At 40.0% G+C, this 20,932-nt stretch overlaps 1 protein-coding gene across 2 annotated transcripts in view; it reads left to right on the top strand.

Moving 5' to 3' along the window:
- dgkb (diacylglycerol kinase, beta) overlaps nucleotides 1–20,932 on the top strand; it is a 768,700-nt gene that overhangs the window by 503,333 nt on the left and 244,435 nt on the right. For both annotated transcript variants that reach the window (XM_073054135.1, XM_073054136.1), the window contains one exon: nucleotides 16,569–16,633. In XM_073054135.1, coding sequence (XP_072910236.1) covers nucleotides 16,569–16,633 — 65 coding nt within the window. The remainder of the gene's footprint in view (nucleotides 1–16,568; nucleotides 16,634–20,932) is intronic.

Raw genomic sequence — 20,932 nt, forward strand, 5'->3', positions numbered from 1 at the left:
GGACACAAAACTACTTAAATGATAAGCAAATTGTGTTCCTTGGTAAAAGAAGTCAAACCTTTTGTGCATAGTTACATAAATTTCAGCAACAATTTCGTGTTGTCAGAAGGATAATATATGCTATGAAAAGCATCACTGACCAGATTCATCTATTGCAAAGCAATATTCACAGTTGTGACCTCCTCTTGCAAGTGGAATGACAGCAATAGTGATTACCAAGGAGCCAGGTAACTGAGCCTTGCTCTCACCCAGAAGTTCGATGGTATCAGTGACTTTTGAGCAAAATAAGTCTTTTGTTACATTATTTACTATGAGTTATAAAATGTTATGTGAGAAGTAAACTTTCCACAATGCTCTTAGACTTAACCCACCCAGGTGCTGAAAGGAAGTAGCTACTTAGAGTATTTTTATCTTGTCTGCAAAAGACTTCTTTTATCTTTAGTGATAACATTTGGAATACTTTATAATGTCCCATTGTAACCTATGCTGCAAAAAAGGCTGCAGTACTTGGAGTTTAAATTTTTCCATTGTATTCCAAGTGTGTACTCCTAGTCCTCCATCCAAAGACGTATGCTTCTAATCCTTCGTTAATGTGCTGGCTAAGCAATGTTCAGGTGGTCTTCCAACAAACTTAAATGATAGGCTGTACTGTAGTTGCCAACGCAGCTTCTTATCTTAACTGGAACTTGTCAACTAGAGTGATGAGGTGATGGTCTAATTTCCTTCCAGAATATCTACTTCTTTGCCCAAAAAGAAGGAACGGTAATTATGCAGTTCATTGAGTGCCAAAAAGTGTGAAAATGATTAATAGTGAGCAAGTACCATGATTGGTCAATTTTGGCCTGTTATTAAATTCATGCGGCACATGTCCCTAAGGAGGAAATTTGGATGAGACCATATGTAAATAATTTTAAACTGGCCATTAAGTAATGTCAGAGAAATTTGAAACCAGCATCTTAAATGGTCTGCTTAAAGAACAGTGCTTTTAAAATTTCTAATTTTTTAAGAAAGTGTATATTTGTATTTTAATCAGGTAGAAACACTATCAAAATTATTTTAAAAGATTTACCATGGCCATTTATCAAATTTGGAAAGAGTCCTTTAGCTTGGAATAGTTGAGTTGAAAAAGCAAGGTTCCAAAGCAGATTGCTCTGTCGTTTGGTTTGGCAAGTATTGAACTATTTGTAGAGCTCAATCCCAATAAGGCACACGGAAGTCCACATTCTTTTCATCAAGAAAATTGAATTACTTAAGGCCATGTGTTGCTGTTGCTCAATTCTGAGCTGAAATGTTACATACTGGGCCATGTATGTTCAGTTACTGTATTGACAGTAACTCATGGGAGGCCATAAATAATCATTATTACCACACCTCAAACCCATTAGCAATAACTGTGTGTATGCATCAGAAATGCATTTTTGGTATAATTTAAAGAAATTGAAAATCTCTCAGTTTCTGTCCTTTTTTCTTTCAATGTTGAAATTGTTTGGATGGATTTAATTATTAATGAGAGCCATCACTTTTGGATAATAGCACAGATAGATACAGAGGAGTCGTGGAAGGCACAGCTTTCTCTGCATGGCAGGAGAAACTGTCTACCAAATAATCAGTTCTGAAAGAGTGCACAGGAGAAGTGGTAGAACTTCACCCTTGTGTGCCCAGTAAAGGTCTACCTCTGGTTAGCAAGCATTTACTTCATGAATTCATTCACTCCACTTCTCTCTAGTCTCCGTCCTGATGTAAGGTTTGACCTGAAGCATCAACAATGTCTCTTCTCAAACAATTGTGTTCCTCTAACCTAACAGTTACAATTAGTTTATGAGCCACCTGACAAAAATTCTACTTAGAATCATCATGCTCAGAATAAGAAACCAAATTAAACCAGAGATCAGTGAAGAACAGTGTGGCTTTGTCGAAGGCAAGGGAACATCAAACGCCACTTATGTTCTCAGGAATATTATCGAAAGGTCAATAGAAGTACAACAAGACCTATACTTCTGTTTCTGACCTATACTACACAAAAGCCTTTGACACAGTGAAACACCAAGTCATCATGAAAATGCTTAAAGATATTAATATTGATGAAAAAGATCTAAGAATAATCAGGAATCTCTTCTAGCAACAAAGTGCAGCCATACGGATAGACAACGAGATTGGTGAATATCAGCCAATAAAGTGAGGAGTCAGACAGGGTTTTGTTCGATCACCAGACCTGTTCTCCCTGTACAGTGAAAGCATCATGAGAACCATACAAGACCTACCTGGAATAAGTATAGGAGGATACAATATCAACAAACTCTGCTATGTGGATGATAGAGTACTGATAGTGAAGTAAATTTACACAAACTAGTATCGACCATCAACACAGAGAGCGAAAGACTTGGCCTAATCTTAAATAAAAAGAAAACTAAAGTAATGGTAATATCAAAGAAACCTGATATCCCAAACTGTAGGATCGTATTGGGAAATGAAATCCTGAAACAAGTTCACAACTTCAAGTACCTTGGATGATGGGTAACATCTGATGGCAAATGCAAAACAGACATAAAAGCAAGAATAGCAATGGCAAGAACAGCATTTACAGAAATGAGAAACATCCTAACAAACAAGAAAATAGCAATTGACATCCACCTTAGACCTCTCAGCTGCTACATTCTTCCTATGTTAATGTATGGCTGCGAGTCATGGACCATCACAAATGCAATGGAAAGAAGAATCAATGCAATAGAGATGTGGTTCCTCAGAAGAATGCTATGCATATCATATACGGACAGGATAAGAAGTTCTGCAGAGAACAAAAACAAAACGTACATTACTTTAAAAAAAATCAGAAAACAGCAATCAAAATTCTTTAGACACATCATGCAAACAGAGACATTAGAACATTTAGTTACAACTGAAAAGCTGGAAGGAAAAAGAAGCAGAGGCAGTCAGAGAATGAAAATGAGAGATGGATTAACATCACGGTTAGAAACAGGGGAGGCAACAACTACAATTCGGAGGGTCAGGGACCGTGATGGATGGAGAGACATGATCGCCCACACCAAATGGCAGGGCACCTGAATGAATGAGCCTAGCAGATTGTTTGTTTACTTAATGAATCTTCACCTTAACAAAAGGTTTTATTTAATTTAATTCATTCTTTAAATAAAATTCCGTTTGCTACAAGGAAGGGTGCAAAAGAGTCTTTGCAGAACTGATCTGTAAAGTCAGTTACATTTTTCAGGTCATTGGGAAAGAATCTGTTAACTTAACAAATATTTAAGCACCTGTGCTTTTCCACCTGGAATAATGTGATTCAATGAATGACTGATGCATTTCAGCTCATATACCTCAGCTTGTTAAACTAGTTTACTTCTGGCTCATTTTCTTACCATCTACGGCAGCCAGTTTCACTCTCACAAGTAAGTGATTTATGCATCTCCAGCTACATGAATTTTTGCCTGAGGAAGGATTCTTCAATTGGGAAGAGCTGTAGTAGCAGCTGCCGGCTGTGCTCTGCTCCCTAAAATCTCAAAGCCTTTTTCAGTAGGCCTTTACAGTTGTTTTATAATGAAGTAATGTCAGCTGTGACTGTGTATGATGCATGAAGGTCCAGAGGTTAGGTTATAAGATAGCTGCATTTAGTGACCACCAGTGAATGCTGCATTGTTAAAAGTAATATTTTTCAGTTGAGACATTGACCAGAAATCCCAACTGCCATCTTGCAAGATTCTAAAAACACATCTGTATTGTTAAAGAAAAATGAGGAAGCTTCTGACATGTCAACAAATGTCACCAAAATTGTTTCATTCTATTAGCTCAAAGAGCATACAATGAACAATTTATCCACCTTTGTGTCTGGTGCAATTGAATATCAAGTGGAAAGTGCTCTGCAGGATATTGATGCTGATTATTCTGGTGACGGCAATGCCTTTGATTTTCAAAGGCAGATGGTTAAACTCTGTCATGGTGGGGATGGATGGCCATTACCTGGTACTATGTGGCTTGAATGTTGCTTGCCACTTATCAGCACATGCCTGAGTCTGATATGCTGGCATGCACTGCTTCATTTGCTGAGGACATTGTGTAATATCCATATGTGGATTTAGGGTGGAAGGAAGGTTATCGATGAAGCAGTTGAAGATGATTGGGCATAAGAAATTGCCTTGGAAATTTCATCAGTGATGCCTAGGGTTGAGGTGATTGACCTCCAATAGCCATGGCTATCTACCTTTGTGAGAGTTATGACTCCAGGGGGTTTGGAGTACTTCTCCATTAATGTGCATTGACTTCAAATTTACAGTGCTATTTGATGTTATTGATCACCAAATGCTGCTTTGATGTCGAGGATCGTTATTTTCACCTCTGTATAATTAAGTTCATTGATCCATATTTGGACTGATGTTGTGATGAGATCTGTCCCTTAGTAACAGTGACCCTATTAAAATCCAAACCAGGCATGGGTGAATGACACTCCATACCATCATCAATTCACAGATGATTAACAAACTGGTTGGGCTGGATTTATCTTTTCTTGTAAACAAGTCATATTGAGGCAATTTTGCACATTGTGGGTAGATGTAATAGAGCAACTTGGTCAGGCTCTGGAGAGCAGATATTCAGTGGTATAGCCAGGATTCCTACATTCTCAGAACATAAATAGCTGTAGGGTGTCAACTCAACTATCATAACGGACAACAAAGGGAGATGATCAATTAGTTCATTGCACGGGGTTTGTATTCATAAGCGTGTGCTTTAAGTATGTTGTCTGGCATTTCATTCTGCGTGATGAATGTAAAAATAAAGTTCAACTGTCATTGAACTATATTCATGCATACGGCTAAACGAAACAGTGTTCCTCCAGGACCAAGGTACAAAACACAATGCATACAGTAATATACAGCACACAACGAAATAGTTACAATTGCACATACAGTCACTAGATAATATGAGCACAAGTCCCTGTGTGTAAATGTAAAGCTTATTTCCAACCTATTTTTGTTTTCACTTCAATACAACTAATATGTTCACTGCTCTTATACAGTAATGATAAGAGAACAATAAGATATTCTGTTGAGTATATTCAATGCATTATCAGTTTGCATTAGTACCTGCTATGTCACCTAATGTAGTACTTTTGTTTACTGTCTCTTTGATCTCATTCTTAGTGCTAATGGTCCTAACCAACACATTTTGTTCTATGTGATTAATATTTAAGAGTGCTTTTTGCAGTTACTGTATATTTTTAACATTAATTCTGTGGAGTATTTAAATCATATGAAGTGTCTATTCTACTTCAAGTTCAATTATGCAAATGTAAAAGAGTTCATTAGAAGAAATGTGAAATTTTTGCTTTGAAAAATTAAACCTGCTAAATCATTCTTGCTGCTCTGTAGTTCTCAGTTACACATTATTAGCTCCCTTTAACAAGTTAGGCTGCCTTAATAATCAACAGAGCACCTGAACAAGAAATATCAAGCGCAGCTACTCTTCCCTGAGACATGCTTATTTCAGGCATTTAAGGTCACCCCCTCAACCTCCTATGCTCCAAGGTAAAAACACCCAATCTCTCCTTATAATTCAAACCCTCCAGTTCTTGCAACATCTTTATGAATCTTTTCTGCACCCCTTCCATCTTAATTACAGATTCCCTAATACTGGGTGACCAGAAATTCACGCAATACTCCTTTTGTGCTTTCAGCACTATTTGTACATTTGTAATATCACCCCCTTCCCCCAACCCCTGTACTCACTGCAACTAACAAACTGCTTGAAAAATTCAGTGGGTCAAGCATCTTCTGTGGGAGGATGGAAAATGTCAATATTTCATGGTGAATCCTTGAATCAGGGCTGTGTCTTGTGTCTCCCCAAATGCTCAATGCACAGACCAATGAAGGTAAGTATGCAAGACATCTTTTTCTTTACCCTGTCCACCTGTGTTGCCATTTTCAGGAAACTAGATACTTGTGACCTGTTCTATAATACTCAGCAGGGTCTTCTCATTTACTTTTCGAGTCTTGCCCTACCTTAACACAAGTGGAACACTTTCTACTTGTCTGTCTTCTATTGTAAGGTTTTGCAAATAAAACAGTGGAGGCACTTTATGTTGCAGAAAGGCTGTAGCAATTTATTTATTGAAAACCTAAAACTGAATCCAAAGTGCACTAAAGGTCCTTTACATAATTATGTCATCATGTCAGAGCAGCTTCTTGAAGTGAAACCCCAACTTAATGGCAATGGTTGTGAATTATGTACATTTACACCAATTATGTTACCCTACACAGACCCTGCCCAAGAATTCACCAGCATTGTGAGCCTGCCCAGCCTGGCTTAGGTCCTGTGTTCCATGGGCGGAGGAGCAGCGGGTTCCTCTGGCTCATCCAGAGCTGTGTTGACGCACTCATGGTCATGTCGTGAAGGAAGGGACATGGTAACGGAATCCTACAAATCTTGGTGGACCGGTTTAAGCCAACCTACTGAAATACATTCAGGTTTACCCCTCTTATCTACGATGAGTCTTTTCTCCACATTCCAAAACACGGAACGGGCCCATGTAAGTGGGCCTGAGCGAACGTTGGTGTGCATCATGGCGGATAAAAACAAACGAGGTGGAACCAATGTCAACAGTCACTCATACACATCATGTATACCATGATGGGAGGTAGGAATACGTGAAAAGGAATTGAATTTACTGAGGAGGGTGGAAACTGTTGAGAAGCTGACCAGGAGGTTGTGGTGTCAGGAATGAAATCACCTGGCAAACATAACAGCTGTCTGTATACCAACTCAGCCGCAGACAACTGCAGGTCCTCTTTTGGAAGAATTCTGAGCCCATGCAGGACCCATGGGAGACGATCATGTCAACACACATCAGTCAGTGAAGTCCTTGGAGCAGTGGAAACCACTCACATAGGCCACTGGACTGCAGGTGATACACTGTGGTGTGATGTAGCTTAATGCCAAGGTTCTGGGCATCTAATATAAATTGGGGACAGCAGTCAGAGTCAATATCAGATGGAGTGCCAAATTGAGCAACCCAGGTACTGATGAACATCTGAGCCACAATGCGGCTGTCGTTGAACCTAGACGGACGACCTCTGGTGACCTGGTGGTGCGGTCCACCATGATAAGGAGGTGTGTGAAAACACGGTAGAGGGAAGAAGACCATCAAGTCTATATTGGCATGGTTAAACCATCACACTGGGACCTCAAAAGGTGCCATAACAGTTACTTTGCCTGCTGGCACTCCACACAGGCTGCAGTACAATGACACACGTCCTTTCTTTAAGTGCAACCAGTTACTGTGAGGACTTCCAGCCCAGATGCGAGAGGCCGTGTATGAAGTCAGAAGCAGTCCACCTCCAGTATGCGGACACAAAGGGGCGAGGGAGACCAATTGAGACATCGGACAGGAGAGAAACCCCTGCTTCCCCAAACTCAATGTCAGCCAACCGCAGGCCCGTGACTGCTTTTCAGCAAGCCTGGACCTCTGGGTCATTAGCTTGGTTGGCTGCCATGCCGGCATAGTCAACCCCTAAGCATACAACCCCAAAGGCTGGCCATGAAAATCAATCAGAAGAAGAAGAAGAATTTTTCCCCTTGATATGTTGTATATCAGTTGTGATCTCTGATATGTAGGCTAAGTGGCATTGTAGCCATGCAAGGGTTTGATATTTTTACCATCACATGCACAAGGGGATTATGGTCAGTGAACTTTGTGAAATGGTGGCCCTTTAGAAGAAAACTAAAATGGCGGACAGCCAGATAGAGACTGAGAAGCTCACGGTCAAATGTGTTGTACTTCCTTTCGGGGGGATGAAGCTGCCAGCTGAAGGAGGCAAGTGGCTGGCACATGCCTCCAACCTACTTTTCGTGCACAGCACCCACACCATAGTCTGACGCATTAGAAGTAATAGCCATGGGTGCATTGGGGAGTGGCTGCACCAGTAGGATTGCATTAGAAAGAGCATGTTTGGTATCAGTAAATGCCCTGGTCGTATCCGCTGACCAGTCAAGTACATGATTAGGGGTGTTGTCTTTAAATGCACTATACAGGGGGAGAGTACGTTCAGCAGCTTACAGTATGAAGCAATGATAGAAATTTACCATGTCTAAAAATTCTTGTAGTTTTTTAGTCATGCAGGCTGATGGAAAATCCATAATACTGGCTACTTTTGATGGAAGAATTTTGCATCTTCTATGGAGATGCAATGACTGAGAAAGTGCATGGTTGACAACCCAAACTGGCATTTAACAGGGTTAATAATCAACCTGTGTTGTCCTAAATGCTCGAAAAGCGTGCAGAGATAGGTTACGTGTTCGTATTTGTATACACTGGCCCTGAGTTTGTCATCCAGGTAAACAAAAAGAAAATCGAAGTCTTTTAAAACAGAGTTAGTCAGCCGTTGGAAAATTTCAACTAAATTGCTGCATATTTCAACTAAATGGCATGTGCAAAAAGTCTAAGATGCCATATGGAGTTATCACAGCTATTTTGGGAATGTCCTTTGAGCACACAGGTAACTGATGGTAGCCCCTAACTAAATTGACTTTGGAAAAAATTGACTTTCCAGCTAAATGTGCTGAAAAGTCTTAATGTGTGGGACCAGGTAGTGATTGGTGGTGGTGATCTCATTATCTTGTTGGTAATTGCCACATGGTTGACAACCACCATCAGATTTAGGGACCATATGGAGGGGCGAAGCCCTGGGGCTATTCGACCAGCGTACAATGCCAAGTCATTCCATGTTGGCAAGCTCAGCCTTCGTGATTGCCTTCTTTTCTGGGTCCAGTGGGCACAGACTGGTGGGCTAGTTGTGGAAGTGTGGTGCTCGACCCCATGTTTTATGATTTTCAGCGAGAATGTGGGCTTGGTGAGGTTTGGGAATTTGCCTAGCAGTCGAGCAAACTCATATGCAGCGGTGCATGCATCTGACAGAGTTGTCATGGGGAACTTACTGAGGGAGCAGGATAACGACCCAAAGTCCTTGATATCCACAAGTCAGCAGTTCGTAAGATCAACCAACAGTCCTTGTGCCAAAGCTCTGCACTGAGCAGAGATCTGGCCACTTTAGCCAGGACGAGATCCCATGTGTAACAGCACCCAGTGAAACAGAGTGTCACCCGTCATGTCCCGAAGTCTGGATCCTGCTGCCATTGGTGGCCTCCAGTGAAGGTTGTCATTCTTTGTCTTATATTCAATAGGCGATGCTGGCAGCACACTCACTTGAACACCCATGTCACACAGGAAGCCTCGCCCTGAAAGGGTGTCCAGTAGGCAACTCTGGCAACTGGAGCCCACAGAGTTCACAGACCTCCGATGTCTTGATGCACAGGCACTGTCAAAGCTGCAAGGTAGTCGGCACCTCCTAACGTTCCTACCAAAGCAAGCTTGGTAAGAGCACAGGTCTGGCATTGTCTGTTTTGCAGCTGCGGGCATCCTTATGTTAGGTGCCTTGCTGACTGGGCTTATCGAGGTAGAGAAAGGAGGAGGAATGATGCATCTCTGCCTAGCTGAGTGTAGACTATCAGGCATTCTCGCAAGCTCCCCGCTGTCCATCATGGGTGCATTAGAGAGGGCTATACAAACTTGATCAGGAATTTGCTTCATGAAGAGTTCTTTAAAAATAAAACAAAGATGGTGATTTCCCAGGAGAGACAGCATGTGGTCCATTAGCTCCAAAGACTTAACAGTGCCGAGGTTGAGCAGGGAGAGCAAGGGTTTGGCGGCCTCAGACTCTGATGGACCAAAAGTCTGTAAAAAGTGTATTTTTAGCAATCAGTATTTATCGAGTTCAGGTGGGTGTTCAAGCAGACTCACCTCTCTCGCAGCCATGGATTTTCCGAGCGACGCTACCGTATAGAAATATTTTGTGTTGTCAGTGGAGATTTTTCAAAGCGTGAATTGAGCTTCTGCTTGTACGAACCAAGTGACGGCATTTTGCTCTAAGAAATAGTTTGTGAATGTTTACTGTAAGTTCATCTCGTAACCTGGAGATGGGGAGAGCAATAACATAAAGGGAAGTTGGGGACATGAAGGTGAGAGAAGGTTTTGAAATTGAATGCAAAGGTAATTCCATTTTCTTGTTCGGTGTGAGAGAAGGAAGCAGTAATAATATAGTCATGAACATACCACAGGAAGAAGTAAGGAGGGGGGTTCGTGAAGGTCTGAAATAAAGAAAAGAGCATATGAATTACAAAATGTTGCTTATACCTACAAAGATTCCCACAATAACCTTTTTATTAGGAGGAAATCAGAAGATTTCCAGGAGAAGTTGTTCATTGTGAGAATAAGTTTACACAGGTGGTTGAGATTATGATGGAAGGGGCTGACAAAGTCTCAAAGGCTCAAAGGGAATGGCAGCACAAAGATTTCAGGCATAAATTATGGAGAGGAGTAAAGTGTCAGAGTAGAAAGGGGTTGGTTCCATTGAATAGGACTCACCTGAAACAATGTGTTTATGGAATTACTCCCTAATTTAGGGAGGAGGTTTTAGTGGATCGTGTGTCACCTAGCAATTATGAATTTGGAGAACTGTGGATGAAATTAAGTTGACTTCCTGGGAAACAATGGTTTGATTTTTAGTAGTATAGTCTCATCTCTACTGAACTTTGCATTTCAAAATAATTGATCTGAGATCAGGTCCTATAAGATCTCCCAAATCATGTTTTTTTCCTTATCATCACAATAAAACATCCATAATTTTTGAATTAATTTTGGATGAGTAGTGTACTGGATTACTGTACAGGTTAAATACATGAACGTTTGCCCAATGAGCTTTAATATCATGTTGTAAACACAGAAATATTTTCTCTGTAGGAAAGGTCATTAATCTTGTGTTACTCTGACATAAATTGCTTACTGAAATTACTAGATGATTAAATATCTTCTCAGGTAAAGCATCTAATGTAGAAAAGAGGAAATACCTGACAATTAATAGCAGTAAAATGGAAGGAGATTGGTGCTAGCTGCTGCACTGTCAAATTTCAGTGATGTAGAATTGGGGAAAGTTTGTTTGTTGCTGGGATATAAACACTAGGAATTAGAAGTAACAACAGTATGAAAATCCAAAATAACATAAAGAAACATGAGCAGGAAAAGGCCACTCAGACAGTCAAATCTTCCTTGCCATGCAGTGTGATTATGACTGATCTACTTCGGGTCTTATCTGTTCTCCTACGTCAGTTTCCCATCGCCTTGGAATCACCAATGTTTAAAAAAATACCTTTAAATATTTCCAATAATCTCACATACTCAACCCTTCAGACTATTTCTTCACTATATTCTTTCTGATATATTTATCTACCCTCAAATAAAACAGAATGTCCTATTTAGAAACAGTAAATACAGGCCAGTAATGTGTCCTATTTTCAGATGTTGGCTCCCAGAGCATAAAGGTCTGCATTGCTCAAGGAAAGGAAAACAAAATCATTTACTGATGTTTTACATCAGGTAACACAGTCTTGTTAGACTTGAGCAATATCAAGTCTTTCTTTTTGTTTCAAGGTATCATTGCAGAATCTGAGTAAGATTTTGATTTTCTGGCTATTCATTTTTGTTTTAATGAATAGACTATCTGGAGCACCTATTATCACTAATTCCACGGTTCCTGAAAATGCATTCCTAGTGGTGTTAACTACTGTAAGTTCCTAGTGAGAATAGATAGAGCACAAAAACTCACCTGCTGTTTAGAATAAATTATTACCAAATAGCATTTCTTGTATGGAGAAGTAATAAGTCATGGCTACCATCTTAAGAGTACTAATCAAAACAGTTTAATCAATTAGTTTCAGATTTCATCATCTTATTGTCCTAAAAATGGAAACAAAGCGTAACTAGTACCACACAACAAAGTGAACCGATGATTGGAATTTTACCCATCTCTAACTCTGAGCAGATCCTGATTAGGGAAGTCAGCGTTGTAATTGGAAATAAATAAGAAACTTAGTGTCAAATCATAATCATCAATCTTGAAATATGAAATAATAAACAAAAAACTGAAGGTTTTTTTTTAAAACTCATCGGGTCATGCAGTGTCTATAGAAAGAGAACTTTGGAGGTCAAACAGCATCTATATAGAGAAATGGTGTAGGTCAATGTTTCAGATCAAGACTCTACCAGGATTTGGAGGGAACAGGAAAGATTGCCAGTACATAGAAACAGATAGTTCGTGGGAACCAGATGGGGAGAAGATGATAGACTGATAGAAGTGGGTTGGGGAGTGGTGTAGGACAGTATATAGTAGTTCATAGGTGAAACCAATTGGAGTTGGATAGCTGTGGGACAGACCTTCTCCCTCTTTGGAAAGGGAAACATTTTATGTTTCAGGTTCAAGATATTCTTTCACAATTAGAAAAGAGAAATAAATAAGGTGATTTTAATTGCAGAGAATGTAGTGGAAGGAATGGATAGGACTGAGCTGGCCCTGAACAGCATTACTGACCCACTGGTTAGGGGCACGTGGTGAATTAGCATGAGGGAGCAACCTGCTTGGTCTTGTCTGGAGTGATCCAGCTGCTCTGGATGTATTTGCCCATGGTAGGACTGATAGAACTGACTGCCCACACAATTCTTAGGGTGATCTACTCTCTTCTTTGCACCCAGGAAACTCTTAATTTAATGTGACAGTCTTATTCAGAGTCGATGCTGATCTGTCAGCACAAACGAAACATCTGCATGACAACTAAACACCTGCTGCAGGATTCAGCAGCAACAAAACTGTACTCCACCACAATCTATAACTTCAGGAATTGGCATTACCTATTATCCTATTGAACCCAGCAATGAGAAGATAAATTACAATTCAATAAGTGGCAGGAGCAGGCACACGTAAAAGGTAGTGGTAACATGGTAAATCCACAGCCATCTCTATAGAATTGAATATTTGTGCTCCAGGACTAGCCATATTTCAGTACAACTATCTTCCGCCTGGCAATGTAGAAACGTGTTCTGTTATGTTTCCCCCCACAAAGAACAAATCAAACCAATCCAACCAATTATAGGTTCATTAGTCTATGCTCCATCTTCCGCAGACAGTTGGAAGGTACTAGCTAGCATGTGATCAAGTAGTACTTGTTCTCCTCTTTTAATGTTCGATCTGATCAGGACCATTTAACTCAAAGTCTTGTTTCAGCCTTACTTCACTATGAGCTGATACAAAAATTAATGTGAGTGTGTTTGTCTTTGATACCATATCAACATTTCATTGAGTTAAGCCATTGGGAATCAAGGGTGAAAACTGACAGGAGTCATACAAAGCACAGCTGATCAAAGTTGATATTATTTTGAGGTGGCAGAGTGGGAGGAGTGGAAAGATGTCAGTCATGTCATCTCCATGACATCAGTGCTGGAACTCCCGGAAGAGAGGTACCTTATGTCCATTCAACTTCAACTGCTTCATCAGTGCTAAGGTCAAAAGGGAATCAGTTTGCTGATAATTGCAGTGTTCTATTTTATTCACAACTCTTTAAATCATGAAGTAATCTATGTCCACTGGAACAAAACCTGGACAAAGATCAAGTATGGCCTGCTAGGCATGAAGCAGTATTTGTGCCTCATCATTCATAGATGCTAACACTGACAACAGAGAACCTAGCCACTTCCCCAGGCATTGATGGCAGTAGTATTGCTGAATTCTCTCCTAGTAGTGTGCTGCGGATTACCAATAACCTGAAATACAACTGGACCAGTCAGTTAACTAGAACAAGGAAGAATACATTAAATTTGCTGTCATTACATAAGATTATTAGTTGCAGTGCAGAATTCATTTTAATCTTATTATTAGTAATTTCATCATTAGATACACATTGATGTGAATATTTAATATAATTTTTATCTGTTATACTTGCATAACTCTGTCATACTTTCAGGTTTTACTTAATCCTCTCTGTTCTTGAACTCCAAAATTTTAATCTTCGATAGCCTCATGTATCCTTTTCACATCTCCATGTATTAAGTTGATTTAATTATTAAGCTGCCCTTTCCATTAATCTATCTTTATCATTTCCATCTTTTTTCTTTACAGTTTTCTTTTTTTAATGTCATCTGTAAATTTTGGCAATGAGCCCTTTTATACCTGTCCAGAACATTAAGAATTCCAATGATCCCAACAACAATCTGTATTAGTTACTCCTATTTACATTACCAGGATCTAACAATATCTGTTGCTCTTGCCATTGCTTTCTGCTATTGAATATTGCAATAAGACTGAAGTTTAAATTCCACTGAAAAGGGGAGAAAAAAGGGATATACCTTTGAATATCAAAATTAAAACTGGAAGTCTGCAACAGATACAGAAAATGCTGGGAAAACTCTTCCTTGGAAAAAAAGGAACGGTAAGCATTTTGGGTGTTTGGCTCTTGGAACTGGGTTATAGAGAAATGCAAATTAATTTTCAGTGGAAGAGAAGGTAGAAGAGGGAAGTGTAAAATAAATGAACTGTCGGTGATGAGACTGAAAACGTCTATTAGCTGAAAAAACAAAATGTTTCTTAACTGTTCCAATTTCATGTATGCATAAGAGAAGGCTGGACAAAATTTGCAATAGGAACTGAGGCCTATGATCAGATGCAAATACTGTACATAATTCACAGCTTGACTTCACTTAACTAATTATGTTGATGCAATTTCACTCATATATGTAATACCATAGAGTTCCAAAATGGTTTCAGATATGATTGATACAAATAATAACATGTTTTTCAAAGAGAAACATTTCTTGAAGCTTCATACCACTCATCCAGAATTCTTTGTTTAGGCCACCGGCTTAATGTTACCTATTCTTTCATAACATGGAACATTTCTTCTGCTTTATGGCTTGGATTATAGGTTTCAATTGCGTGGTTGAAGTTTACCTACACGTTATCACCAATGGTTATCTGCTTGGGAGTTGGTGGAGGAAAAATGTTTGATTTTCTTCAGGAAGGTTAAAAAAATGTGAAGTTGGAAGGAGTAAAAACATATTGATTAAATTTCCTTTCTACTTTGACAGTATGTGTGTTTTTGCTACTAAATATCAAAAGATTGTACATGAAAATAGTTGAGCATAGATCCTGACTTATTACTGGCGTTCAAAGTCAGCAGAGTATTCTCACCCGACTCATTCTGCTAATGTGTATGAACACGAAATCTTTATTTAAACTCGTTGTGACATTTTTTAAAGAAACGTTGCTTAAACTTAATTCGTCATCAAAGAAATCATAGCACATATTAGACATTGAGGAGGCTGATTTTGCCCATCTAATGCATTACCATAGCCAGCTAGTGGTGCAGTGGTATCAGTGTCCGATTTCGGAGCGAAGGCCCCTGAGTTCGAATCCAGCCGGCTCCCTTGCATGTTTTCCATCCGTGCTGGGTTGAGCATCGAGCTAGCAACTCGGCCTCCTAAAATTAAGAAAGCCTGCTAAAAAAAATGCTGTTACGATGGCATCCCGATGACTCCACTCGGAGTTAAGGGCTTTCTTCTTCAATGCATTACCATCCTTGAGTTTGGAAGTTTGTCAGGCGGAGGAAACTGGACAAAGAATAAATCTGCTAAACCCAGTTTCTTTTACATAGGCAAAGATTACTCTCAATGCGAGAAAATGGATCTCAAATTATATTGGTCAGAGATGCCAAATCACTTCACATATCAAGATCTCTACTTATAGCTCATCAGAAAAGTGGCCACAGAAGGCAAAAAGCTGAGACTATTATCTTCCACTTGAAGGATGTGAAAGGGGATTAGACACTGACCAGATGAATGACATTGAATTGTAATTATCCAGCAAGTAACAGCATCACAGCTGAAGATCTTGACAATTGGTAAAAAAAATCACAAAGACAAGTCAATAGGAATTAGACCTGCTGAACACCCGCAACAGTGGGTATGTTCTCCTCTGCCCTCAATTTTGATCTTTATATAGGAATGCTCTGTAACAAATCGAGCCATAAAATTGTGCTTTAATCTGAAAATTCTTTTAACTATCTGTCAGAATTTGCAGTACATGTCCTGACTTGTACATCTGATAAGAAACAAGAGTAGATGCTTGCAGTTTAGAGTGTTTTCATGGAGTTGATGTTGAAATAGGAAGGAATTCAGAGCATTATTTTAGCCCATTGACATCAATAAGTGCCCCATGTTCGATGTAATATCTGCAAAGCACCCAAGCTTTTATTTGAAGATGAACTGAATGCAAATGGTAAAATACCTTTGAAAAAGAAACCTGTGTCTTTGAACTACAGAGTTCAGTTTTCTGCAATGATACTATACTTATGAAAGGAATGGATATAATAATTGTGTCTTTTCTATTCGTACTGCACCATTGCAAGAGTACAAACTTGGTGTCTGGAACTCTGGCAGAGCTGTTACATTTATACTTGGGTTAAACAAAGTGCAAAGATGGAACATTAATTTACGCAGATGTTTACTGAGCCATTCAAAGATTATATATACAGGACAGCAATTTGTTTTGCATGTTAGCTCAAAGTAGGCAATAACAAACCAACAACCCATTTTATATTCTGCCCAATTTGCTTTGAAAATATTAAATTTCAGATAAATTAAACTAAAATATGATTGCTTAATTTCTCCCTTAATTTTCTTTCAGGATGCCTCAATAGCCCACAGATTCCATATCATGCGGGAGAAACATCCTGAGAAGTTCAACAGTCGGTAGGTCAATTTAGACTTTTTGTTACAATATTGTCACAGTAATGATCCACCCTAAACAGTGATATCATGAATCATTATGTTTATTCTGTGATTAGTTGTGATAATCAAAAAAGGTGTATGTTGTACTTAATATAAATGAACAGAAATATATATAAGCAGGTGTGACTGATGTGTAAAAATCAGTAGTCCCCGAGTTACGAATGTCTGACTTAAGGACAACTCGTACTTACGAAACGAGGAAGGAGAACACCGTCCATCATTTTAAGTCAAATCTCAACGCCGTCTGCCATTTTAAGTCGGATCACGACACTGTCCACCATTTTAAGTTGGATCGTGGCGTTGTCCGCCATTTTAGGTCATTGCAGTTGACGCTGTGTTGAGTGTGTAACTTTGTATTTGGCTTAAATTTTTCTTAGCAAAATTCACCCTGACCCTGCCCCCCCCCCCCCCATTCCAGTCGGCTGGTGGCGCAGTGAGATCAGCGCCGAGCTCGAGAACGGAGGTTCCCGAGTTCGATCCAGTGACAGACCACTCCCGTGCCAGGTTGATGTCGATCCAGTGACTCCCGTAACATCTGTGCAGGGTTGATGTCAAGCTCGCAACTCGACCTCATTAAAAAAAAAAATGCCTCCTCCAGTTTAAATTTCCACGTGGAATATTGTGGAGGATCAAATACCCAAACCCAGCACAGCCCCCACTTGTCCCATTTAACCTGTCTCAGTGTGGTGGACTTTAGAACCCAGGGAATTCAGAGTGGTGGTCCTTAGGACCCAGCGGAGGTCAGGAGCCGGCGGAGGTCGGGACCCACCACCCGCAGTGTTTCTGTTCCGTTGACAGGAAGCGATCATGATTGAAAATAAAGTAGAAATAATAAAGCATTTGGAAAGAGGCGAAACATCATCAGTCATTAGGCTACAGTCGGCCAAAGATCAGAACAATTTTAAAGGATAAGTGATAAAGTGAGAATAATGGAGAATGTGAAAGGCCCTGCCCCGATGAAAGCTACAATTATTACTAAGCAATGCAGTGGTTTAATTATTGGAGTACATACGTTTCTTAAATGTTCTATATGCATAGAAAGGTAAAATATATACTATATACTAAGGCAAACGTTTGACTAACTGACGCTAAATAATACTGGATGTACTTGTTCCGACTTACATATAAATCCTACTTAAAGACAGACTCAGGAACGGAACTCGTTCGTAACCCAGGGACTGCCTGTAACCTATTATCTATGCTCTCTCATATTAGTTTTCTAGGTATGCAACACATCTTCCACCTCCAAGCTTTCCACCAGAATTTAAAAAGGCTGATGTTATCCTTACAGTAAGGGCAGTCAATTCCACTTTCCACACCCACACTGACATGTCTAAACATGGTGTTCTCCACTGTTAGAATGAGAATAGGTGCAGATTAGAGAAGCAGCATCTCATATTCCATTTTGGTAATCCTCAAGCTGATGAAATAAGCAGAGATTTTTCTAATTTCTGGTAACTACACTTCTCCGCCCACCTGCCACCCCCTTTCTTTTCCTTAAGGTCACTGTCCCCTTCGCCCCTTCTCTTTCATCTTTCTCTCCCACTCCATCTGCCCATTGCCCACACATTTCTCCATTCAGTTCTCCTCCTCACCTCATTCCCCTTATTCCATGGCCCACCATCCTCTTCTTCAGTCCTGTATCACTTCCCCCATTACCTCCCAGCTTCTCACACTCCCCTTCCCTCACCTGCCTATCATCCTCCTCTCACCCATGTTCACTGATCCCTTGCCATCTCTTGCTCACCCCTTCCCCCATCTCCCACCCCATATCTTTTTATTCCGGCTTCTCCACACTTTCTTTCCGGTCCTAATGAAAGGTTTCAACCTGAATTATTGAGTGACCATTTCCTTTCAGAGATGCAGCCTGACCCATTCTCTTTTTTTCAGCATTGTACGTATTGCTTCCTCTGAATTTTGCTCATTTGCAGTCTCTCTCCATTTAGAAAATAACCTGTTTTTTGATTCCTATTATCAGAGTACCTGACGACATACATTCCCATATTAAACTTCCTTCAGAGATATTTCACCGAGTCATTCAATCTATCTATCGCTCATTGCACAATGTTCTCATCACAGCATGTCCTTCTGGCTATTTTTGTATCATTGACAAACTTGGAAACTTTATATTTCGTTCCCACTCCAGGTCATTCATGTAAATAATGCAATCAGCATCACTGAAAGAAACACTTTGCTCTAAATATTCAATTTCACATTACATTTGATCCTAATGGGAATTAAACAGCAATGATTCAAGATTAATCTGCCAGCATATTGAGGGACAGAATTTTAAAATCGCAGCTTCCACGTCCTGCTGTGGAACTGATTATCCATTTTATAGTAAATGGAGTTGTTCGGTTGGCTTGTCTCTTAATGGTTGCCATGTCCATTTATTGTTCAACAGTTCTGAACAGTGAATTCACTTTTTTTTCCCCCAAGACTTGTCACTGAAGTTCATTTAACACACATATCATTGATGTGGAAAAATTTATTAACTCTTAACAGTTAACCCTGCATCACTTTTATTCCTAAAGCGATAAACTTAGCAAATTTGGAGAGCTGAGAATCAGAACTTCTGCTTATAATATCTTTAATCATAACTTGAAGTAGAGAACAAGAGAGAGACATTGTTGAAAGGTGGAGCCTTTTAAAAAGATCAAAGCCGTTGAGATGGAGTTCTATTTGAGCCAATAAAAGAAAGGTGGTGCAAATGGAGCAGCCATTGTTGGAGTGGGAGACTTTGGCTCAAAAAGCTTTGGTGAGAACAGGCCTGAGCAAGCAGAAGCAGCGATTTTAAGTAAGTTTATAGTAAGTTGTTTTGTTTCTCTTTCTTTGTCTGTTATTACATGACTACAGCAGTTACAATGGCTCCAGAGTTAGAGGTATGCTTTCTGTAATTGTTGCAAAAACACTGAGAGACCTCGAGACTCCCTGATAACTACATCTTCATGGTGCATTGAGCTGCCGCTCCTTGGAGACCTTGTGAGGGAAATGAAGCCGCACCTCAATGACATTCAGCTCATGTGGAAGGATGAGGAGATGGTAGAATCAGGGAGGTTGGCACCCCTAAGTTACAGGAGGCAGGTACCTGGGTGACTGTCAGGAGGGGGAAAAGGCATAAGCAGCCATTGCAGAGTAACCCTGCAGCCATTCCCCCCAATAATGAGTATAGCACTTTGGATACTGTTGGATGGGATGATTGTGCTGTGGTAGAAGCTGCCGCAACCGGATCTGTGGTACTGAGTCTTTCTCTATGGCTCAGAAGGGAAGGGGGGGGGGGGAAGAGGTGTGTAATAGTGATAGTGGATTCTATAGTTAGAGGACCAGACAAGAGATTCTGTGGGTGTGAAAGAGACACCCTGATAGTACTTTGCCTCCCAGGTGCTAGGATCAGGGATGTCTTGGATCGTGTCCACAGCATTTTAAAGTGTGAAGGTGAGCAGCCAGAAATCATGGAACATACTGGTACCAATGACACAGGTAGGGAAAGGGAGGCAGTCCTGAAGACAGAATATAGAGAATTAGGTAAAAAGCTGAAAAGCAGCACCTCTGGGGTCGTAATCTCTGGATTGCTGTCTATGCCACGAACCAGTGAGGGTTAGAATGGGATGATTTGCCACATGAATGGCTGAGGAATTGGTGCAGGTGCCAGGGTTTCATATTTCTGGAACATTGGGATTTCTCCTGGGGGAAGGTATGACCTGTACAAAAGGGACGACTATAATAACCAGTTGATAAGCTTTCCATATATGTCAGAAGGACACATTGACATGTATTATCAGTTGTTTCATAACCTCAAGATATTCCAAGTCACTTAAGGGCCAGTGATGTAATTTCAAATTACAATTACTGTTTAAATGGTATAATTAGCAAACATGGCAGGAATATTATCAATATCACAAATTTATGAATGTGCATTTACGCTACTTTTCACTTCTTGGTATAGAATTAAAATGTCCATCTTATTGCACCTGTTTAAGCCACTCACAATGATTTTGGCTAACTGCACTGTTTTTATCACCTCGCATGGTGAGGCATTTTCAGCATTGGCTTGTATCATTTAGATCTAACCTCTACTAACCAAGATTAGTGTGCATTCCTTAAAGTGGAAGTCTGCAATGTCTTCAATCGATGCTGGCAATGACTCTAGAAGTTCAGTTAAGGCAAAAGATAAGCAAGTATATTGCCACATGAGCAGAGAGGTCTTCATAGGTTTTCAATAGTGCATTGCAGGCATTGGTGGAGGAGGAAGAGAAACAG

The sequence above is a fragment of the Hemitrygon akajei genome, chromosome 8, assembly GCF_048418815.1.
Source record: "Hemitrygon akajei chromosome 8, sHemAka1.3, whole genome shotgun sequence".
NCBI classification, from domain to species: domain Eukaryota; kingdom Metazoa; phylum Chordata; class Chondrichthyes; order Myliobatiformes; family Dasyatidae; genus Hemitrygon; species Hemitrygon akajei.